General features: G+C 42.5%; 1 protein-coding gene across 2 annotated transcripts in view; it reads right to left on the bottom strand.

Annotated features, from left to right (window-relative positions):
• ODAD2 (outer dynein arm docking complex subunit 2) overlaps nt 1-25650 on the bottom strand; it is a 228821-nt gene that overhangs the window by 55047 nt on the left and 148124 nt on the right. For both annotated transcript variants that reach the window (XM_073581730.1, XM_073581731.1), the window contains one exon: nt 409-597. In XM_073581730.1, coding sequence (XP_073437831.1) covers nt 409-597 — 189 coding nt within the window. The remainder of the gene's footprint in view (nt 1-408; nt 598-25650) is intronic.

Below are 25650 nucleotides of genomic sequence, written 5' to 3'. Positions count from 1 at the left end.
CTCAGCCATAACACTGCACTACATTCATGGAAAAAAAAATAGTGGTTTGGAGAGGTAACAGAATTAAAATTTCTGATTTATCAGCAATTCTTTAGAATATACAGTATTTTTTTTATATTTTATGAGCTGTAGTCTCAAAGATTTAAAATCACTCTTTCAAGTATTAAAATTGGTGCCCAGGACACGTCAATCTCGGGATTCCTTATTTTCACTGCAAATGTAGCCTAATTACAGCAAATTGTGTTAGAGATTTTCTACATTTCTGGATATTTCATAGAGTTGACTAGTGTCTTCCTGATACAATTATCCAGGAACCTTCCTTCTATAATACTATACGTAGATTTGGAGAAATTCCAATTGGTTTCAAGAGAACGTTACTGATTGATCTAGTTTTCTTGTTACACATACCGTGTTTGCCAGAGCAGACAGCAATAGAACCACGCCGTGATCTGTTATAACCGCCAAATTCTCCTCGTCTTTGCCTATGTTGGTGATGGCCGCGCAAACACTCGCCAGCACTTCTTTATTTTCAGACTTCAGTAAGTTCACAATCAGTTCCAAGCCACCCACAAATGAACGAACCATTTCACCAGCGTCCTAAAATAAGAGTACAGTTTATCATCATTGCAACATTATATGAATGTAATTAGGCTACATAAAAGGGGGACTCTAAGTGTCTCTGGTCATAGAACCTCATAGAGTCATTAGTGAAAGTGTTTTGAAAGAAATGACATTACGAGTCCAAGCAGAAAAAAAATCAATTAGGATTTCAATCATATCTGGACTTTTTAGCCCCCCAAAAATCGTTTAATAGCGTTATCAAGCTAGACAGATCTAACCCTATATTCATATAAATTCAGTTTTTTTTTTTATTTATTGTATATTGACTTTCATTGTGATCACTGATACTTGAAGGTGGGTCTATAGTTTAGAAACCTGGCCAAGGTGACAGGCCCTTGTAAAAAAAAGAAGCATGCATGCCATATTGAGTTTCAATGCAATGAAGCCTTCCTCAAACTCGAGTTCAGGAGGGGTGATGTTAAAATGCTAATTGCAGTGCCTCATGGCCACAATGGCCTACAGCACCAAATGGTCACACAAACCATGGTAGTGAAGATGTGATGGCCTTTGGGTATTGTTTTGGGATGTGGTTCAAAGCCCCAAAGCATATAATAATAGTAGCACTTTCGGGCCCGATTGGCTAAGAGCAATCCCCAACGCCACATGTCTGTGGCATTGACTGCTTTTGGCACATATGAGCCAAGACTTTATGCCCTTGACCAAAAGTTGCATCTATTAGTGTCTGATGTTGGTTTGTATTTTTTTTTAAACAGTGGAACGTTTGCCCATGAACTGTGCCCATTATTTCAGCTTATCCCCTTTCATTGGATTAAGTCTGAGTTGCAAAACCATGTGCAATTCATGGATAAGAGCGGGTCTGTTCCTAACAAAATGAACAAAACCTTTTTCCGTTAAAGGGAATCAATCACCAGATTTATGCTTCCCGAACCATGGACAGCGTGAATCAGATATTGGCTGCACAATTGTAGCCAGGTATTTTTCAAAGAAAACATACAAAGAAAAGCCGACTGGGGGCTACACGTCTCAGATAAAAAGCACGAGCAGGGCAGGAAGAAGCCAGCCAAGGAGCTGCGTCAGACTAGTAAGCTGATAATCCCCGGTTGGCTGTTCAAAGTATGCTTCCTCTGAAGCACGGGAGCTGTTCAGATTAAACATGCCTGGCTGTTCAGTATGTGATTCATGATGCCCGTGGTTGGGGCAGCATGAATCTGATCACAAGTTCCTTTTAGTAAGACTTTGTCAGCGCAAGGTGACTATTAAAACCAAGCACAGGTGATCGGTGCACCCATGGCATGGACGAACAATTCAGTGCACCTTCCCACCTGCTTGTTTTCCATCTATCTCTGCCTTTTTCTGGCTTCTGTAAAGCCAGAGGTGTCATTAAGGGGTTATCCAGGACTAAATTCTTTTTTTATTTGGGGTTGAAGTGGAGCATCTGAATCGCTGGCAGGAGAGGTCAGAGACCACTCTGAGCCGGCACCAGATAGAACAGGCAGGTAGTTGCTAACTAGTTATCAACTAGCTACATGGTATTTTTTTACTATTTGCGAAAAAACTAAATTAATCCTGGATAAATCCTTTACGGTAGAGGGGGTGGAGATAGATGGAAAACTAGCAGGTGGAAAGGTGCACTGAACTGCTTGTCCATGCCATGGGTGTACTGGGAGTCTGCGTTAGGTTTGAACAGTTATTTCATGCTGATAGACTTCTTTTTTTAATCCAGCTTTGGCAATCCCTCACTAAACGTCTGGAAAGACTACATCTTGTACTTGTATTATTGTACTGTATGTACTGTGAGCATTTTCCCTATGGAGAGCAACAAAATCAAATCCAAACAGCACTGATGTTTGCATAAACCATGTGCTTCTGGGAACATAAAAACTATACACACACAACCTAATGATATTCTGGAGAATAATAATGTGGTAATATCAAAGCATATTTAGAATTGTGCAGAAATAAATGGCTTGTTTCACATTCCATTTAGACATAACAAAGGCCATTTACAGTATTCTTGGTTGGGAACACTCATTTATTACTATAAACGAGCTGGTTTTATTTCTGAATGGCAATAATCTAAGACAGGTCTTCAAATGTCTTAAACAGATTAGAGGGTTTACATTTTCCAAATTAGATTTTGTTTGTAATGGCTAATTTTGCCACAGACTTGGTACAGAAATCTACTTAAGAACTTGCCCTAATTGGGTTATTATCAGCATATTTTTCCAATAAACTTACATGTGGGATTCTTAAACATTGTTTTATTTAGAGTGTTATCACCACCATCTAGAATTACATTTTTTTGGGTCTGGATCTGAGGAGCATTTCAAAACGAATCATGTTCTCTTGGGTGTTGTGTTCCAGAACGTTCATGTTTCTGAGTGAATTAAGGCTCCCGGTCATTGGTTTTTATTTTCAACAACTGCATATTCTGAAAAAAAAAAACCAACCTTGTGTAATTGATAATGTGCCCGACGGGTCTGCTATGTACAACGCTGTGCTGCGGATTGTATATTTTTACGTTACTTCTTTTCAGTGAAATGTCTACGATTTTTTTCTTCTATTGGTCACAGAATGTATTAAGGTGTTCACCAATACACATGGGACAACCATGTCATTCCATCTGGCCATATTTGATAAGATGAGATTGCCAGTTCCGGGTATCACATAAAAAGTGAAAACATTCAGAAGATTTTTCCTTGTAAATCCAAGTTCACTGTCCTTATGTGGCGTCCTGACCTACCATTTATTCATGGAAAAAGATGTCATTTTTGATCAAAGAAACAACCAAAAACAAATAGGTTAAGTATATTATGTGCAATTTTGAGGTCTCTGACCGATAAAAATATTTTGGTTTAAGGGTACCATACCTGTGCCCTGACAAAAAAATGAGAACAAACTGTGTGTGAGGAGTAACGCTATTTCTGGCCATTATTTTACTTATATCCTGCATTTTTCACCAGCTTCCCCCTGTATACTTTCTCTTAAATGTTCAGTTGTCTCTGAGCTAAGAGGGTGGACGCTAGCTGCTATGATGTCTCCCGTACTCAGCGTACTCAGCACACACAGACATGAGGGATTCCCATTTTCCTGTTTCTATGTAGTACATCTTCAGAAGAAGCACCATGGAGGACCATTATTCAGCTGTACTGAGCTGTGTGGCAGTGAATCCAGCTCCGTGGGAAGCAATCATATCCCTTAGATGGGAGTCTTTCTTTTTTTTGGCCAAAACAGATTTTAGCACTTTTTAAAGACTAAATGACGTGTTCACGTTGATCGAAGAAGTGGCTTATAAGTGGAGAGAGAGTCATATTCTTACAATCCCTTGTATTAACAATGAGCTTAAAAATGGTTAAATAGACAACCCGAGAGTATATACCCATTAAAAAAATCATTTTTATTTAATGTAACATATTTAAGAACAGAATATAAACAAACAAACTACTGGAAAAACAAACTTACATAGGATTTATCTTATAAAAGCATCCCCACCACCCCAACGCACGTTTCTTCTCAGTACATCATCAGGAGGTGCTCTAGTTGCACTATTTAGCGTCTCAATATTTACTGTCCAGTAGTTTGTTTGTTTCTATTATTTTTTACATTTGTTACATTAAATAAAAATGATTTTTTAATGGGTATCTATTTAACAGTTTTTTTTTGTGCTCAGTGTCAATCTATATGAGTTTAAACTACCCAAGATTTATTTCAAGAGGGTCTTTTGTGTTGCTTAATATTCCCCTGTATTAGCGATTAATGCAGTTTGTTCAAACGACAGTGACAGTTTAAGGATAAAATAGAATATGATCTATTTTTGCATCCAATTTTGTAGTTTGAAAATGAATGTTCATCTTCACGGTGTTTCACAGGACTATAATTTTCTAGTACAGAAAAATGAATGACAGCCCGAAAAAAGCATTCAATTTCAATAGCCCTCTTCTTCTTGCTTTGTGGACTCAATGAGGTCTGTTTCATATCCACTTTTGGTGTGGATCTATGGGTCCCAGAATTGATAGTGTACCATGTAACCAGAACATGCATAGAACAGGGAATGAAGACCAAATTGCAAAAAGCTGTTCTCTGATCAATGGGAACCAATTTGCTCCTGCTGGGAGACATATGAGAAAGGATAGTGCTGAGACTATCTAGTATTTTTTAGCATATAGTCCAATGGTCGATAAGGCCCAAAGGAAACTAACAGCATTTTAGAATGATATTATATATGTCTACATTCACTTGATTTTATATATCCGAATGTTTTATGTAAATCATGCGGCTAAATTATTCTGTAGCTATAATATGCCTTGTGGACCAGTTTCGCGCAAAAATGACAAGTGTTACATACACAATTGGGTAGACTACAGTTGTAAAAGTCACGAGTCGCATAATCATCGACCATTGTAGAGTAGATCCGTAAGATGTAACTTTTTTTTTTTTTTTACAAATAAAGTATCTTTAATTATCTGGTTATAATTTCAGGGCTATAAATCAAGATTTGTTAAAAAAAATATCAAAAATACATTTTTAGAGAAACGGTCAGTTGAAAATAATCACTGCTGACAAGCAGAATTCTGTCTTCTTCCATGCCAAATTCACTTCATATCCAAAACCAGACTGAAAAAATTATAACATAAAAACTGTTTGTCCCGGCAGTCCAAGATTTACATGTTCTGATACAAAACCCGTAATTTAATTCCATCGAGCTTCCAAAATTTCTCCTTCATTTATAGAACACCAGAAGGGATTATTCTGATGTTATCGTTATGAAATATGTCTTTATTGTCATTGTGAGCTCTGCTTACTCCACCAACTCAAAGTTTAATATTTTTTTTTTGCCCCCATTATTATTTGTGCATACTCATCGATAAACATCATGTCAATTGGTGTAATTGTACAACTATTAATTGGAATCTGTCAGCAGGTTTTGCTATGGAATCTGAGAGCAGCATGATGTAGGGGGCCAGAGACCTTGACTCCAGTGATGTGTCAATTATTAGGCTGCGTGTTGTAGTTTCAATATAATCAGTGTTTTATGAGCAGGAGATTATTACCGTAGGACTAGATCTCAAATGCAGGGCAGTCAGGCTAATCTGTGTAACACCGCCCCACCATTGATTGGCAGCTTGCTGACAATGCACAGTGTATGCAGAATGCCAATCAGTGGTGTGGGCGGGGTTATACACAGCTCAGCATTCTGAGCACTGCTGAATCTACAGCAGAGAATACAGGGATTCTATTAAAATTGCACTAAGCAGTCCAGTAAGGGACACCTCACTGGAATCTGGGTCTCTACCCCTACATCAAGCTGCTGTCAGATTCCATAGCTAAAAAAAAATGCTGACACGATTCCCTTCAAATAGGTACTTTGCTTTGGACAAAATTAAAAGGGACATGAAAAAATGAAAGCCCATCATTGGTTATGTGGCTGCTTGGACTAGCGATCAGTTAAGATTTTCTCTATAGCACTTCCACAGGACAAATTAAGTATTACAAGATGTCATTTACAATCAGTTGTCCAAGTAATGCACACGCACGCCATCTTAGTGTGATGGGAATGTACATTTTTTCTAGATCAGTTAGGCTACAATGAGGGATTCTTTCTGTTTCAAAGGCTAAGAATGCCCTAATAGGGTATGTGACAATAGTTTAAATAAAGTGCTCAAACATTTACTACATGCTTAAGATCCTCTAAAGTACCTTCTATATGTCTAAAATATCGTCTTCAAGGGACTATTCTTATTGGCGTCTGTATGACCTGCTTTGTGCTCTACTTATTGGTCTTGGTTCTTGTTTTTTTGACTACGGTACTTTGTTTTTCTTTGGGTCTCAGGGCTTCTATCCAGCTGCCATGGAATATTGACTTGGCCGCTGGACCAAGGTCGAGCCAATCAATTTGCTAACACCAACTGTGATCCAACAGATTTACTATAATTTAAGTCAGATGTAGATTTCAAATTCTGGTTCATGAACAGCCAAAAATGCAGCAGCTTATTAAATTTCAAGCTTCCATTTCTACAGCACATTGGTGTTAGACTGGGGTATAAAAAGTCATTCTAATGCTTCTCCAATGATTGCACTTCAGGACCAGACTAAACATTGGTGGAGGCCAGTAGCCAAAAAATTTGGTGGGAGCCTTATTTCATAACTCCAACCAAACCCAATTTGCAGACGCATATAGGAGCTGCAGCCATGAAAGTTTTACATTGCAATGAGCCCTCTGAATAACTTCTGTCACTAGGCCTAATGAGTAAGCCATCAATGACTTAAAGGGAATCTGTCACCCCATTTTTTGCCTATCAGCTGCTGGCACCGCCATCAGGGAGGCTTATCTACAGCATTCTGTAATGCTGTAGATAAGCCCCCGATGTAACCTGAAAGAGAAGAAAAAAGAGTTAGATTATACTCACCGGGGGGCGGTCTGGGTCCAGTCTTGGTCCGATGGGTGTCGCGGTCTGGGTCCGGCACCTCCCATCTTCTAACGGTGACGTCCTCTTCTTTGGTGCCTCACCGCCCTCCGGTGAGTATAATATAACTCCTTTTTCTTCTCTTTCAGGTTACATCAGGGGCTTATCTACAGCATTACAGAATGCTGTAGAAAAGCCCCTGATGGCGGTGCCGGCAGCTCATAGTCGAAAAATGGGGTGACAGATTCCCTTTAATCGGTAGAAGAAGTCCTCCTCTACTATTCACTGCAAATAAGAACTTACTTTTAGGAGCAATTACCCTTTACCAGCATCATGTTCCATCTAAGTTCAATGCTTTATTTTTTTTTTTCTGGGAGATGTAGAATCAGGTATAATATAATAACTCAGGAATTTATCCCTTGGAATAACTTGCCAGACTCTGGTACATCTTCAAATGAAGAGGTCTTAGATTTCTTGCTCGTAAATTTCTCAAGGCTTTAGATATAACAATTCCTTCATCCTCTTCAATTCATAATGTGCTCATCCTCTTTATGTCTTCCTTTTAAAGGCATGAACAAGGGATCGGCATGGCATGATTTTATTTTCCCAGGGGATCAAGCAATAGATTTCTTTATTTGGGACTGTCATATATTCTTTCACAAAGGCTTGAAGGTGTTCACAGTCACAACGTAAATTTTGGTCAGGCTTCTCCCGTTTCTCTGTTTATTACTTCGGCTAATTCAAGGTACATTTTTAGTTCATTCTTTTCGCTGGTGTTACATGACAATTTTATACAGCTCATTTTTCCTTGTACGTTATTTTAACTTCCATTACATTACAAACTTTTACCATGTAAAATTGTTTCTTAAGAAAACATCTTACAAAGCCTGACAATGTCACTGCTCAAAATCAAAGTCACAATCGTATTCTATGAGCATGCCATAAACGTGGAGTGCCCAACAGCTGTTCTTTGTGGGTGGCAATATCTTTAAACCAAAGATTTTGGAAACTTCTTCTTAAATTTCTACTCTAAGTTGCTTGTGCAGGATAAATACAACTTGTATGCCTATACTAGTCAAAAATATAAAAAGTTCAATGCAAAGTCCAAAAACCTTTCATAACTTTGTTAGGTTTTTATTAGAATTCGTTGGAACTCATTAAATACAGAGGAAAACAATTCACCAGAAAGACAGCAAAGAAAAACGTTCCACAACTTGCATATGCGGCGAGAGTTGCAGAGAAAATCCCACCAAGCTTTTTAGCTGCAGGTGTTGTGTGAGCGTGAGCAGGGCCGGCTCCAGGTTTTCGTGGGGCCTGGGCGAAAAAATCTCAATGGGCCACTTTAACACGTATCACGATTCATAATGCACAGATAAGAAATATAGGTATAGTACAATGCCAATGATTTCACTTACTGCCTACATTACATGAGTGATAACTATTGTAAATTTTACAAAGCTCAGAAACCAGTGAATCCTAGCACAGCACAATGCATGCGCTGGGGGATTCAAAAGTCTGCAGTGACATTAAATAACTGCAGACTTTCATTTTAGACCTTACTGTATAGTCCTTCATACAGTATTATGGGACCACATAGTCCTCCATACAGTATTATGTGCACCACATAGTCCTCCATACAGTGTTATGGGCACCATATAACCATCCATACAGTATTATGGGCACCACATATTCCTCCATACAGTATAATGGGCCCACATAACGCTCCATACAGTATAATGGGCACCACATATTCCTCCATACAGTATAATGGGCCCACATAATGCTCCATACAGTATAATGGGCCCTTTCTAATGATCTTTTTACTCTTAAACTTGTGACAGGGACAAGGGGGCATCCTCTACGTCTAGAGGAAAGAAGGTTTAAGCATACTCAGAGACGCAGATTCTTTACTGTAAGAGCAGTGAGACTATGGAACTCTCTGCCATATGATGTTGTAATGAGTGATTCCCTACTAAAATTTAAGAAGGGACTGGATGCCTTTCTTGAAAAGTATAATATTACAGGGTATATACACTAGTTTCCTTAATATTGCGTTGATCCAGGGAGCTAGTCTAATTGTCGTATGTGGAGTCGGGAAGGAATTTTTTTCCCCAATGTGAAGCTTACTGTTTGCCACATGGGTTTTTTTTGCCTTCTTCTGGATCAACATGTAAGGGCAGGTTAGGATAGGATATGGGTTGAACCAGATGGACTTAAAGTGTTCCTTCAACCTTAATAACTATGTTACTATGTTACTATATATTGCTCCATACAGTATAATCGGCCCCATATATTGCTCCATACAGTATTATGGGACCACATAGTCTTCCATACAGTATTATGGGCACCACATAGTCCTCCATACAGTATTTTGGGCACCACAGTCCTCCATGCAGTATTATGGGCACCACATAGTCCTCCACACAGTATTATGGGCACCATATAGTCCTCCATACAGTATTATGGGACCACATAGTCCTCCATACAGTATTATGGACACCACATAGTCTTCCATACAGTATTATGGGCACCACAGTCCTCCATGCAGTATTATGGGCACCACATAGTCCTCCATACAGTATTATGGGCACCACATAGTCCTCCATACAGTATTATGGACACCACATAGTCCTCCATACAGTATTGTGGACACCACATAGTCCTCCACACAGTATTATGGGCACCACATAGTCCTCCATACAGTATTATGAGCACCACAGTCCTCCATGCAGTATTATGGGCACCTCATAGTCCTCCATACAGTATTATGGACAACACATAGTCCTCCATACAGTATTATGGACACCACATTGTCCTCCACACAGTATTATGGGCACCACATAGTCCTCCATACAGTATTATGGGCACCACAGTCCTCCATGCAGTATTATGGGCAACACATAGTCCTCCATACAGTATTATGGACACCACATAGTCCTCCATACAGTATTATGGGCACCACAGAGTCCTCCATACAGTATTATGGGCACCACATGGTAGGGCAGCCAGCGATTAGCAGAGCTAGAATTTTCATCCATTTCCATTCTGTCAGGGAAGGGACTAGGAATTAGAGGTCAGCACTAGGAAAGAATATGTACAGGACATTTGGGGGATCACTGATGGTGAATATACACTCACTGGCCACTTTATTAGGTACACCTGTCCAACTGTGTGTTAAGACTTAATTTCTAATCAGCCAATCACATGGCGGCAACTCAGTGCATTTAGGCATGTAGACATGGTCAAGACAATCTCCTGCAGTTCAAACCGAGCATCAGTATGGGGAAGAAAGGTGATTTGAGTGCCTTTGAACTTGGCATGATTGTTGGTGCCAGAAGGGCTGGTCTGAGTATTTCAGAAACTGCTGATCTACTGGGATTTTCACGCACAACCATCTCTAGGGTTTACAGAGAATGGTCCGAAAAAGAAAAAATATCCAGTGAGCGGCAGTTCTGTGGCCGGAAATGCCATGTTGATGCCAGAGGTCAGAGGAGAATGGGCAGACTGGTTCGAGCTGATAGAAAGGCAACAGTGACTCAAATTGCCACCCGTTACAACCAAGGTAGGCAGAAGAGCATCTCTGAACGCACAGTGCGTCGAACTTTGAGGCAGATGGGCTACAGCAGCAGAAGACCACACTGGGTACCACTCCTCTCAGCTAAGAACAGGAAACTGAGGCTACAATTTGCACAAGCTCATCGAAATTGGACAGTAGAAGATTGGAAAAACGTTGCCTGGTCTGATGAGTCTCGATTTCTGCTGCGACATTCGGATGGTAGGGTCAGAATTTGGCGTACACAACATGAAAGCATGGATCCATCCTGCCTTGTATCAACGGTTCAGGCTGGTGGTGGTGGTGTCATGGTGTGGGGAATTTTTTCTGGGCACTCTTTGGGCCCCTTGGTACCAATTGAGCATCGTTGCAACGCCACAGCCTACCTGAGTATTGTTGCTGACCATGTCCATCCCTTTATGACCACAATGTACCCAACATCTGATGGCTACTTTCAGCAGGATAATGCGCCATGTCATAAAGCTCGAATCATCTCAGATTGGTTTCTTGAACATGACAATGAGTTTACTGTACTCAAATGGCCTCCTCAGTCACCAGATCTCAATCCAATAGAGCATCTTTGGGATGTGGTGGAACGGGAGATTCGCATCAGGGATGTGCAGCCGACAAATCTGCGCCAACTGTGTGATGCCATCATGTCAATATGGTCCAAAATCTTTGAGGAATGCTTCCAGCACCTTGTTGAATCTCTGCCACGAAGAATTGAGGCAGTTCTGAAGGCAAAAGGGGGTCCAACCCCTTACTAGCATGGTGTACCTAATAAAGTGACCAGTGAGTGTATATCCTTTTATCATTTTTACCTATCTGAGACATTTTAACAATAAATATAAATACCTAGAAAACACTTTTATTGCACAAGATTAAAAAAAATCAGAATTGCTTTCTTCTGAAACACTGTCTGCCACACTTGTCCACAGTTTGTATGTGATAATTAACTCCATTTACAACACAGAACGTCGTGGTGTGATCTATTTTGGGTTCCTCTGAATGGAACTGTCTCAGAAACTGAGCCTGTACTATACTTAGCAGATGCTAGCAGTGTTAAACAACAACAGCGGTCAGCGCTATGCTCTCATAATTGCTGCTAACGCCTTAAAAAAAAAACAAAAAAAAGCCTTGATATGGCTATGTTAATGGAAAATCAAAAAATATGGCTCCTGGACGTAAGGGAGGAAAAAAAAATGAACAAAAATGGAACGCCGCCCGATCATGAAGGAGTAAGGGTCTCCTGATAAACAGTAATTTATCTCAAATCACTTAATATGTTTCTCTTTATTATGCCGATACCATAACTCAGGTGCGACTGCCACCTGTGTCCCCCAAAATTTATGCCCCTGTGTAATAGAGTACTATACTGACAGAGTGTGATGTAGACATTACAATATACCTATATTGATGAGCTGCAATACCTGACACAACAGTTTGTTGGGGGTGGCGCTGTATCAGTGCTACATAAATGTATAGACCCTATAGTAAACGGTCATAAAACTAGATATTATGTGAATAATTGCCTTAGACTCAAATGTCTGCCGACTACTTGGCTGAAACTGGGAAAAGTCAGTGATGTACTGCCTATTCTTTAGCCTCGGTTGCAATAGTACAAAAGCATCTCACATGGAAATGGTTTACAGATAAAATATCGATTTTGCTGTACACAATCTATGTTGTCATTGGCTTTATATTCTCTATGATCATCTATAACTCTAACTATTTTATGATTTTTTTATGTCTTTAGTACGTCTCAAATCTGAGATGTTCCGGCATCTGGAACAGGTTGAAAATGGACTGTATGTGGCATAGGGATAAGCAAAGAGACTTTATTTTGCATTAAAAAGTAAATTAAATTTAGCGAGATCTATTTTCCAGAAAGTAAAACCCTCTAGCTCTCTCTCCACAGAAAATCAGAGTTCATCAACTTAAGTAAAAAAAAAAAAAAGTAGCAAACAGAATTCAGCCAGGAAAAAATAATCTCAAAGCTAAATCAGGTTCCAAAACCAAGTCTTTTTCTTATTTCATAGATTACAACTAAATAAACACGGGGACAGTAAGCGCCGATAAGTGCTGTTCAGACATTGCAGCTTTTGCTGGACACATGACTGTGTGACGTCAGAAACAATCAATTGGTAAAACAAACGTGTGCCTAAAATATAATGAATGTGCACATGGATGCTAATTATTAACCAAGACCATCCTCAGGCCTTCTACATTTTTGAATCAAGACAATTATATTGCAGTTGACAGTAGCTACCATTGGGTTCTGCTATCAATCATGTCATGTATGTCACAGTAAAGCGTCCCATATATTTTAGATAGCTGTCAAACAAACAATGGTTCGGCCAGCAGCTATCTCCCCAAACGCCTCCATACACAGGGACACTCGGCCGAGTGCTCCTGAGTTCTCCATGAGAGACCTCCTGCCAGACATCTCTGCTGGTAGTTTATTTCTCAGAGAACAAAATGATCAGCAGTCAGAGATCAAATAAGCCGGGAACTTGTCTTTCTCGAAAATAATCTGTTGGGAGACAGTAGGTTTCTCTCGTAAATAATATGTTGGGTGAGAGTAGGTCTCTCTCGAAAATAGTCTGTTGGGTGAGAGTAGGGCGCCTCCATACACATTAGACTGTCTGCCAAATGTTTGATATCGGCCGTTTTAGCTGACATAAGTCTAATGTACACTGCTAAAAAATAATGGGAACACTTAAACAACACATTATATGTCACGTGGACCCGTCCTGTGTGACACGACCCGCAGGCCGGTAACTAAGACAACAAGACACGACACGTGTAACTGTCCTGTGTGACACGACCTGAAGGCCGGTAACTAAGACAACAAGACACGGGGAAGGGGAAACAGTTACAACGGTGGGCCCTGCGATAGGTTATGGGGATGTGGAGACCTCCTGCACTCCCCTGAGTCAGTGTCCCTCACACTCCTAACGTTCCCTATACAGGCTCCTCACCTGTCGCCGAGCCGGAACCTGTCACCCTAGCACACCCTACACCTATCCTTGCTAGGGAGCTGGGTGGTGCAGGCACTGGCCCCACCGCTGTACATTAATAAACACCAGGAAAAAATACAAACAGGGAAACACCACTTAGCTTTGCTCTGTTGCTATTGCTCCCAGCAAGAGTCCACCACCAGAATGCAGCTTTCCTCCAGAATAACTGCTACTTCTCTAAGCTTTGTCAGAGCTGCAAGGAACACACCTCTCTGTAATTCCTTCCTTTACCAGACTTTACACCAGTGCGCTGCCTGAGCTGCAAGGAACTCCTCTCAGTTGTTCCTTCCTCCACCAGACTAGGTTGGATATGAGCAATATCACCAACAGTGTTTGCAACCACCTGACACTCTTTTATAGGTAAGAGCCAGCAATCACACCTGCTTCATAATCATATGCAATAACACTAACCACCACCGGGGGCAAACTAGAACAAAAGACACCACTGAGTAATAACCCTAATGGCCACCGGGGGCAAAACCAACCCTGAGCAAACAGCTCAAAGGAAAAAAAGGTTACTTATGCAAAACCTGTCATAATCCAGCATGGATCATGACAGTACCCTCCCTTTAATGAGGGGCCTCTGGACCCTCAAGACCGCTCCTCATCAGAGAATCATCTACAGAGGGGACGCTGTTATGATTGAGTCACCGTAGGAGGCAAAAACAGAAATGCTAGCTAAGTCCAGAAAACCAGAGAGGTTGGCAGCTATCGGATTGCAGACCCCTGATCCTATCCACAACAACTAACAGTAGCCGTGCGGGGTTCCTACGATGCCCTAGACCCCTCGATCACAGCCGGAGAATTAAATAAGCCTAAAGGAAGAAAGGGGAAATCTAAACTGCCCCAGAGCAAACCCCAAAGCAATAGGCAGCCCCCAACATATAATGACGGTGAAGCAAGATGAAAACACTAACACAGACAGAAAGATAGACTGAGCAAAGACGGGGCCCAAGCTAACTAGATAGGAAAGGACAGGAAGGCTGCTGTCTGCAATCCGTGAAAAACCCTATGAAAATAAGAGCCAACAGACTGACAGTGAAAAAGGCCCTGAAGACGCTAGGCTTCAAAAAGCTATGTCAGTACTCAGGAATATTCTGAAGACAGAGCAACCGGCAAAAGGAGATTCAGCTCACCCCAGCAGGGAATGGCAGAATCCAGAAAAGCAAGGAAAACAAAAACAAAACACAAATGCTAACAGGCAAAGCAGAAAACTTAGCTTTAGAGGAGCAGGAATCAGACTGGTGTCCTAGAAGTCCACAGAGAAATCACCCGCAGGGCAGAAGGGCGTCGGCAGCCTTATATCCAGTCCGTGACTCCACTCAGCCAGTCATCCTCATTAGGCTCAGGTGCCTGATAATCAGGCTCATTACCTTCCTTTACCAGAATAGGGAGTTCACCAGACCTCAGTGACGAAGGGGAAAATGAACTCACAACAGGACGCCCAGATGCAGAGTTCACCTCTGCAACTACCTGTACCTCAGGTTAATGACAAACGAGCACCGCTGGTATTGGCAATGTATGTTCTGGAGGCACTACCTATCTCCAAAGCGCCGATCTGGGGAACGAGAGGTGTATGGGCAAGTATGTGGGTAAGTTCAGCTGGTAAGTCTCCGGGCCCTGGACAGCCGACACCAGATACGGCCCGATCACCTGAGAATTCCAGACCCCCACAACACACTTCCACTGGATGCTTTTGGTGGCCACCCATACATGCTCATTCACACACAGGTCCGGACCTGAACGTTTATTGCCACACATTCGTTTGTCAAAATTCAGTGAACTCATTCTGGAACTGACAACAGAGGCGTCCCCCTGTGTCACCACACTCACACCCCCGCAATTCACCAAGGGAAACACCACCCTCCAACCCCTCCTACTACGAGGTCTGCACCTCTCAGGGTTGGCTAATGGCGAGGGTTGAGCCTTGCCCCTACTCTCCTGCAGCACCTCCACTGCTCTCACTGGAGAGGAAGGGGACGATTGTAGAGAGACAGCAGGGACAGTAGCCCCTAGGCAGCAGCCCTCACACGCCTGCTCCCAGCTGACTACTTCCCTAGTCCCCAATCTAAGACCGGGTTGTGTTTTTTAGACCAAGGGGGTCCAAAACGATAGGTGCTACCTTTCCCTCCAAGGCGAAGTATGACTGGGACTCATGTTGATGTCCACTATGCCACACAATGTCTTCTACGACTTGGTTTAACCCCCCTGGCTCAGTGGGACAGAGTTAATGGCCTGGACACTTATGGGTTTGTCCGGCGTCTCACACCTCAGACCATGAGTCTGGGCAAACTGAGAATCCACCAGACTGACTTCTGCTCCACTGTTAACAAGCACCGGTATGCCCTCAGGTATCTCTCCAACCATCACCTCTGCTGACATAGTACCTTCTGAGGGCGAGGAAGAAATATGCACTCCCAGGTTGTCTTCCTCCACACGACCAGGGGGACATGGCTTCTCTGATATAACCGAAGTTTCAGCGTGAGTACCAAGGACTAACTCAGTCTGCTCACTACAGGGACGTACCCCTTCACCTTGGGAAACACCAGGCAGCACCATGGGGACACCAACTCCACCCACCTGCCTGGGTACGTCCGCCTGTATAAGCAAGTCCTGCTCCCCAGCAGGGACTCCACGGCACATCCTGGCCAAAGCTGAATATCGACCCTCTCGTTGAGGCAGAGGGTAGGCCTCAAACCCATAATTCCGCTGCAGGTGCTGCTGAACCGCATCATTCAGCTCCTCACTAATCTCAGTGAGGGCCATCAACAACTGCTCACCGGTCTGCCCTTGGCCCATGGCCCACCAGAGAAAAATGTTATGGTTGGTGACAATATCACGTGGACCCGTCCTGTGTGACATGACCCGCAGGCCGGTACCTAAGACAACAAGACACGGCACGTATAACTGTCCTGTGTGACACGACCTGCAGGCCGGTAACTAACACAACAAGACATGGGAAAGGGGAAACAGTTACAGTGGTGGGACCTGTGATAGGGAACGGGGACATGGAGACCTCCTGCACGCCCCTGAGTCAGTGTCCCTCACACTCCTAACATTCCCTATACAGGCTCCTCACCTGTCACCGAGCCTGAACCTGTCACCCTAGCACACCCTACACCTATCCCTTGCTAGGGAGCTGGGTGGTGCAAGCACTGGCCCCACCGCTGTACTAATACACACAAGGGAAAAATACAAACAGGGAAACACCACTTAGCTTTGCTATGTTGCTATTGCTCCCAGCAACAGAGTCCACCACCAGAATGCAGCTTTCCTCAAGAATAGCTGCTACTTCTCCAAGCTTTGTCAAAGCTGCAAGGAACACCTCTCTGTAATTCCTTCCTTCACCAGACTTTACACCAGAGCTCTGCCTGAGCTGCAAGGAATTCCTCTCAGTTGTTCCTTCCTCCACCAGACTAGGTTGGATATGAGCAATATCACCAACAGTGATTGCAACCACCTGACACTCTTTTATAGGTAAAAGCCAGCAATCACACCTGCTTCATAATCATGTACAATAACACTAACCACCACCGAGGGCAAACTAGAACAAAAGACACCACTGAGTAATAACCCTAATGGCCACCGGGGGCAAAACCAACCCTGAGCAAACAGCTCAAAGGAAAAAAAGGTTACTTCTTCAAAACCTGTCATAATCCAGCATGGATCATGACAATATAACTCCAAGTAAATCAAACTTCTATGAAATCAAACTGTCCACTTAGGAAGCAACACTGATTGACAATCAATTTCACATGCTGTTGAGCAAATAGATGAAAATTATTGGCAATTATGAAAACACCCTCAATAAATGGGTGGTTCGGCAGGTGAGGACCACATCTCAGTACCAATGCTTTCTGGATGATGTTTTGGTCACTTTTGAATGTTGGATGTGCTTTCACACTCATGGTAGCATGAGATGGACTCTACAACTCACACAAGTGGCTCATCCAGGATGGCACATCAATGCGAGCTGTGGCAAGGTTTGCTGTGTCTGTCAGCGTAGTGTACAAAGGCTGGAGGCGCTACCAGGAGACAGGCCTGTATACCAGGAGCTGTGGAGGGGGCCGTAGGAGGGCAAGAACCCAGAAGCATGACCGCTACCTCAGCCTTTGTGCAAGGAGGAACAGGAGGAGCACTGCCAGATCCCTGCAAAATGACCTCCAGCAGGCCACAAATGTGCATGCGTCTGCACAAATGGTCAGAAACCGATACCATGAGGATGGTCTGAGCGCACAACGTCCACAGATGGGAGTTTTGCTCACAGCCTAACACCATGCAGGACACTTGACATTTGCCACAGAAAACCAGGATTGGCAAATTCGCCACTGGCACCCTGTGCTCTTCACAGATGGAAGCAGGTTCACACTGAGCACATGTAACAGATGTGACAAGAGTCTGGAGACACCATGGAGAGCGATCTGCTGCCTGCAACATCCTTCAGCATGACCGGTTTGGCAGTGGGTCAGTAATGGTGTGGGGTGGCATTTCTTTGGAGGGCCGCACAGCCCTCCATGTGCTCGCCAGAGGTAGCCTGACTGCCATTAGGTACCGAGATGAGATCCTCAGACCCCTTGTGAGACCATATGCTGGTGTGGTTGGCCCTGGGTTCCTCCAAATGCAGGACAATGCCAGACCTCATTTGCCTGGAGTGTGTCAGCAGTTCCTGCAAGATGAAGGCATTGAAGCTATGGACTGGCCTGCCCGTTCTCCAGACCTGAATCCGATTGAACACATCTGGGACATCATGTCTCGCACCATCCACCAACATCACTTTGGACCACAGACTGTCCAGGAGTTGGCGGATGCTTTAGTCCAGGTCTGGGAGGACATCCCTCAGGAGACCATCCGCCACCTCATCAGGAGCATGCCCAGGCGTTGTAGGAAGGTCATACAGGCATGTAGAGGCCACACAGGCACGTGGAAACAACACACAATACTGAGCATCATTTTGACTTGTTTTAAGGACATTACATTCCACTTTAATTTTGTGTGTGACTCCAAATCCAGGCCTCCATTGTTTAATAAATTTGATTTCCATTGATGATTTTTGTGTGATTTTGTTGTCAGCACATTCAACTTTGTACAGAACAAAGTATTCAATGAGAATATTTCATTCATTCAGATCTAGGATGTGTTATTTGAGTGTTCCCTTTTTTTTTTTTGAGCAGTGTATATGGGGACTGTGAAAGTTTAGATTTATGGATATATCATAAATGTCTTATATATTAGCCACGATAGTGGCTTCATCAGGGGATGACATCATCAGGGGATTCAAGCAAAAGTCCCATCCCCTGATGACACCGCTAACACAGTGAAACAAGTTGGGGGGACAAGTGTGATAAAATACATTGTCCTATTCTGTCAGATAAGTGGTAGCATCCTGGGGTGCTACGTACTACATCAATATAGAGAGCAGCGAGCACTATAATATAAATTAATCAGGCAGACTAGGGACTGGATTTCATACTGTAAGTTATTTATATTTTAGATAAAAAATTAATGTGAATTTTTAAAGATTTCTAGTGAGGGTTTATCTGGGGTTCTCCATTATTTGTTAATAACATTGTACATGTCTGCGCAATTTTGCACGGACCACTCAATTAGTTCAGACTTAATAATTGCATCTTTGGGATCTGTGTCTCCAGCTCTTTACATTTTATATGTTCCTTTTTCGTTGTTACACAGCCTCTATTATAATAATGCAGCGATTAAAAATATTGCTTGAAAAATATTCTTTAATAAATCTTTTCGTCATCACAAACACCATTCCAGTTAAACAATAGAAGCTGCGACTGCCTCTTTAAGGCAATTGGCCTGACTAATGAATATGGAAGTGATCCACTTTGAAAACTAGGAAATGTTATTATTCATTACAGAAATTTGTGGAAGAAAGTACTGCTGGAATTTGAGCACAATGAACAGTACTGGTATATAAAAGTTATTATGTCTAGATATGTGTCTACCAGCTGTTTTATGTTAAATCTGTTTTGTAAATGCTCAGAACATTGAACCATTAAATTAGACTGTTTTGGTAAAAGACTGGAAAAAAAAAAAAGAAAAAAATTTGGAAGAGGCTACTATTTTTTTTTTACCTTTAGACACGTGTTAGGGTGAAAGGGTATGTAAAGAACACTGAGATTCCTCTTAATTAGCAGGCTTGGTGAACCTTAATGTGAAAAACACTTCAATCTAAGACTGAATTTGAGGAACTGCAAAGACTGACACAGAGACCCGCTAAAAGAATTGGAGACAAAGCCTCGAAGTACCGGAATATCTAGGAAACCAAAGCAGGTGCCAACTGGAAATTCTACTATATTCTAGAGTTTAACAACATCAAATCCCTCGTATAAAAGGCAGAGGACCATTATTTTCATGCTGAAGATGCAATAAATACAATAATCCTGGAAAAAAGGAATCCCTTTACCTTTCTATTTTCTATTAGAAAGATGATCTGCTATTTACTGAATAAATGTGGGTTATGAAAGGGGTAACTTAAATCTCCAAAGTTCCATGTAGGACCCATCACAATGACCACATTTGGGACCTCCTGGGCCCTATCAGGTTCAGTGGCACAATTGAAATTGCAAACTCTGTGGTCCGTGGAAAATATTGGCGACATATCCAATTTTGATCAGAGGATCAGATCAAAATCAGCAATGCAAGTCAATGGATCTGTGAAAAAAAATCGGTCCGCGCTTGGACGACATCCAAGTGCAGTCCAATTTTCAAGGACTCTCAGAACGGAGAAGGTGGAGATATTTTGTTTTCCTGCAGTGCGCAGGTGCTGGACCTCTTCCGGCACCTGCGCATTGCAGTAATCTGCTCTCCCCTCAACAGGGCAGAGCAGTGCGCCTGCGCCAGAGCCGCGATGGGCAGGAATGAAGAGGACGTCATCGCTGCAAGATGGGAGGCGCCGGACCGGACCGCGACTCCCTCCAGACCCGAACCGGACCCGGAACGCCCCTGGGTGAGTATAATATAACTCTTTTTTCTTATCTTTCAGGTTACATTGGGGGCTTATCTACAGCATTACAGAATGCTGTAGGTAAGCCCCTGATGGCAGTGGCCACAGCTTATAGGCCGAAAATGGGGTGAAAGATTTCCCTTTAAAACTTTTTCCTTTAAGCAATCAGTTCCCCATATTAGTAAAGAGAAAGTCAAAAGTCAAAAAAATTGATGACAGATTCCCTTTAATTTCTTCACATATAAGAAAATCACATGATACTCGCACCACACTCTGATCAAACTCTGATCAGTCTGATAAGAATAATTGGTCCGTACGTGGAAAAAATCAGATGTCTGAATGCGCCCTAATAGGGAATGCGGCCGTTCAAACATCAGTGATTTTTCGCACACCTGGTGGTCCGTGCCAAATTGAAGAGACATGTCCAGTATTGATCCGAGTGCCAGATCAAAAACAGCAATGCAAATCTATGGATCTGTGAAAAAAAAAAATCGGATGTCGTTGGTCACGGACTGCAAATTAGCAAAATATAGAAACTTTTTTTTTCTGTTTATTTTTTGAGAAAAACTAATGAAACTTGGCCCAAACTCTGATGGAAAAAAGTGATAAATTGACCAAACTTTGATTAAACACTGATTAAAAAACACTGGTGAAACTCGGAAGAGAAAATCACTGATGTCTGAATGAGCCCATGCACAGTAATTTTTGCTCCCTCCAACATATTTTGTGCCCACAAAACTAGTGCCAACCCGGTATGGGGAAAGGTAAGGTAACAGAGATGGCAGTGCCCGCTTCAGTTTTACTAATGAGTGTCTATAACACTATAAAAGTAAACCTAAGGCTATGTGCACACGTGTGGAATTCCCGCGGAAATTTCCACGGGAATTCCATTCCACGGGAAATAGGTGAGAAAACCACATTTTAAATTCCCGCCTATTTCCCGCAGAAAAACTAGCAATTTGCAAGCGTAATTAGCTTGCAGAATGCTAGCGTTTTCCAAGCGATCTGTAGCATCGCTTGGAAAACTGATTGACAGGTTGGTCACACTCGTCAAACATAGTGTTTGACTAGTGTGACCAACTTTTTACTATTGAGGCTGCCTATGCGGCATCACTAGTACAAAGATCTAATGTTAAAAATAATTAAAAAAAATAAAAAAATCGTGATATTCTCACCTTCCGGCATCCCGCGCAGCGTTCCCGATCATCGCGATGCTCCCGGCAGGTCCCGTTCCCAGCGATGCCTTGCAACAATGACCTTTGAAGACGTCGTCTCGCAAGACCGCTACGGTATCGCGAGACCGCAACGTCATCAAAGGTCATTGCCGCAAGGCATCCCTGGGAACAGGACTTGCCGGGAGCATCGCTGAGGCCTGGTGACGCTGCGAGGGACATCGGAAGGTGAGAATATGACGATTTTTTTGTTTTAATTCTATTTTTTACATTAGCACAGCATGTGCGGAATGCCATAGGAATGCATGGGATGCTTTTTTTTGCGTTTTCGCTGCAAAATCGCGCGTTTAAAATGATAAAATGTAGCATCTCTCTACATTATTCAAAGCACAAAGGAAGAATAACACAAGAAGTATAGATTTGGCATCAGCAGGAAATCTTGGCAGTTGGCAACAATGTGGCATTTTTAATGAATCTATTAACGTGCATATATTTCACATGTGTTATGCGGTCAATCAGCTTAATTGGTTTTATCAAAATTACCAATTTTTTTTTCATTTCTATTTTAGATTTTATGTCAGTCCTAATGTCTAATTTTATACATAATAAGCTGGATACACAGCAATAAAGAAATAAAAGGATCCATATTGTTTTATGTATTGGAAATTATGTGACTTTTCAGCAATAATGCCGCCAGCTTTTTTCAATTTACATATGCCAATAAAAGATTTTCTTCTCTTTGTAATTATTGGCAATGGAATAGGAAAATAGAAGATCTAAATCTACTATAGAATGGTCTTAAAGGGAATCTAACAGTGCGATTAACCCTCCTAAGCCATCTATATGGGCATACAAGATATAGGAAGCTGAATAAAATTATACCTTGATATCTGTGATCCAATATCTTTTTCCATAGAAATCCACTTTTTTTTAATATGTAAATGACCGGCTAAGATCTATGGGCCGGACACAGATCTCTCTGAGAATCTGCCTCCAGAGCTTATGTTAAATGAAAGGGGGCATTACTATTGTGAGACATGTAATTACTGACAATCTGCTCTCCTGATCTACATGTTTCACACTGGTAACTCCACTGTTCATTTAACATAAGCTCTGGAGACAGATTCTCGTGGAGATATATGTCCAGCCCATAGATCTTAACAGTTCATTTACATATAACGAAAATGTGGAGTTCTCAGGAATAAGACATCAGATCACAAATATCAATAAATCATTTTATATTGTATGCAACTTTCTATGACGTGAATGCTCCTATATACGACTTTGGAAGGTTGATCCCACTGACAGTAGCATGTAAAAGTTATATATAGATATGTATATCTATATATATAAAGCTGAGTGTATGTACACTACCTTTCAAAAGTTTAGGGTCACTTAGAAATGTCCTTATTTTTGAAAGAAATGCACAGTCTTTTCCAATGAAGATGAAGCTAACATTAAATGATTCAGAAATACACTCTATACATTGTTAATGTGGTAAATGACTATTCTAGCTGCAAACGTCTGGTTTGTAATGCAATATTTTCATAGGTGTATAGCGGCCCATTTCCAACAACCATCACTCCAGTGTTCTTATGGTACTTTCTGTTTGGTACTTTCTGCTTGCTAACTGTGTAAGAAGGCTAATGGATGGTTAGAATACCCTTGAAAATCCTTGTGCAATTATGTTAACACAGCTGAAAACAGTTTGGCTGAATAGAGAAGCTATAAACCTGACCTTCCTTTGAGCTAGTTGAGAATATGGAGCATTACATTTGTTGGTTCCATTAAACTCTCAAAATGGCCAGAAAAAAAGAACTTTCATGTGAAACTTGACAGTCTATTCTTGTTCTTAGAAATGAAGGCTATTCCATGCGAGAAATTGCCAAGAAACTGAAGATTTCCTACAACGGTGTGTACCATTTGTACTATTCCCTTCAGAGGAGAGCACAAACAGGCTCTAACCAAAGTAGAAAGAGAAGTGGGAGGCCCCGCTGCACAACTGAGCAACAAAACAAGTACCTTAGAGTCTGTAGTTTGAGAAATCGACGCCTCACAGGTCCTCAACTGGCAGCTTCATTGAATAGTACATGCAAAACGCCAGTGTCAACGTCTACAGTGAAGAGGCGACTCCGGGATGCTGGCCTTCAGGGCAGAGTGGCAAAGAGAAAGCCAAATCTGAGACTGGCTAATAAAAGGGAAAGATTAATATGGGTAAAAGAACACAGACATTGGACAGAGGAAGATTGGAAAAAAGTGTTATGGACAGACGAATCCAAGTTTGAGGTGTTTGGATCACACAGAAGAACATTTGTGAGACACAGAACTGAAAAGATGCTGGAAGAGTGCCTGATGCCATCTGTCAAGCATGGTGGAGGTAATATGATGGTCTGGGGTTGCTTTGGTGTTGGTAAAGTGGGAGAGTTGTACAAAGTCAAAAGGATTTTGAATAAAGAAGGCTATCACTCCATTTTGCAACATCATGCCATACCCTGTGGACAGCGCTTGATTGGAGCCAATTTCATCCTACAACAGGAAAATGACCCAAAGCACACCTCCAAATTATGCAAGAACTATTTAAGGAAGAAGCAGGCAGCTGGTATTCTATCTGTAATGGAGTGGCCAGTGCAGTCACCAGATCTCAACCCCATTGAGCTGTTGTGGGAGTAGCTTGACGGTATGGTACGCAAAAAGTGCCCATCAAGCCAAACCAACTTGTGGGAGGGGCTTCTGGAAGCATGAGGTGAAATTCCTCCAGATTACCTCAGCAAATTAACTGCTAGAATGCCAAAGGTCTGCAATGCTGTAATTGCTGCAAAGGGAGCATTCTTTGACGAAAGCAAAGGTTTTCAAATAAAAACCTTTTTTCGAACCTTGTCAATCTCTGGACTAGATTTTAAATTCATTTGGCAACTCATTTGATTAATAAAAGTATGAGTTTTCATGGAAAACACAAAATTGTCTTGGTGACCTGTATGTAGTATATGTGTGTGTGTGTGTGTGTGTGTGTGTGTGTATCAAGCCACGCCCAATCCACAGAGCCCCGTCCACTCCGCATAGCCACAGGGAAAGAGCCCCTGCTCCAGGGACACCCGACAATAGTTGTGACACACAACTTGACCTCACATACATTGCACACACAGCTCTTCTGCAGGGACCCTCTGATCCCATGTATATGGGGTTCCTATACTTCCCCCAGTGATGTGATATAAGACCTTGCTCTGTGACATGAGCTGATACTTCTACTCCAGCAGCAGCACAGCCCTGCGTCTGACTCCTCCTCCCAAGCACGTGACTGGTCACATGTTCATGACATCATCACAGGTCCTTTAGCTTCCCAGGATCTCGCATCTACCAACAGTTCAGCCAGGGAAAAGAGGAAAAAAGCAGCAGCAGGTAGCGTGGGGGCATCTTCTCCAGCAGTAGTGACAGCCCCTCTCCAGAATTTCACTCTGTCTGCACTGCTCATCACCGCCAATGTGCTGATTGGGACATAAAGCCCAGAAACTCTCCGGACCCGGGATTTGATCTGTGCACCAGCTGCTAGCCTGGCAGGAAGTAAAGAAGAAACCCACCACACACAGGCATTGCCCCCGCTGTCAGTCTGCGCTGGAGAAGAGCAGCGACATGAACACCAACATCATGTACGCCAGCAGGAAGAGGCGCAAACCCATGTAGAAGGCGTAAGTCACACCCGTGATCTGCTACGGGTCTCCGCAGGCCTAATAGGGGTTAACGGGAACGACCTGAGAGCGGTGGAGGCCCACTGCTGGCATGGAGGGGACGGAGCAGTGCTGGCATGGAGAGGACGGGGCAGTGCTGGCACTGAGAGGATGGGGCAGTAGTGCTGTTATGGAAGGGACGGGGCAGTGCTGGCATGGAGGGGACAGGGCAGTGCTGGCATGGAGGGGACAGGGCAGCGCTGTCTGCCCAGTGACACTGCCTGCCACTG

The sequence above is a fragment of the Dendrobates tinctorius genome, unplaced genomic scaffold (genome assembly GCF_039654945.1).
Source record: "Dendrobates tinctorius isolate UK_male_01 unplaced genomic scaffold, ASM3965494v1 ptg000070l, whole genome shotgun sequence".
Taxonomy (NCBI): Eukaryota; Metazoa; Chordata; class Amphibia; order Anura; family Dendrobatidae; genus Dendrobates; species Dendrobates tinctorius.
The sequence above is the reverse complement of the archived record's forward strand: the minus strand, read 5'-3'. Positions and strand labels throughout refer to the sequence as shown.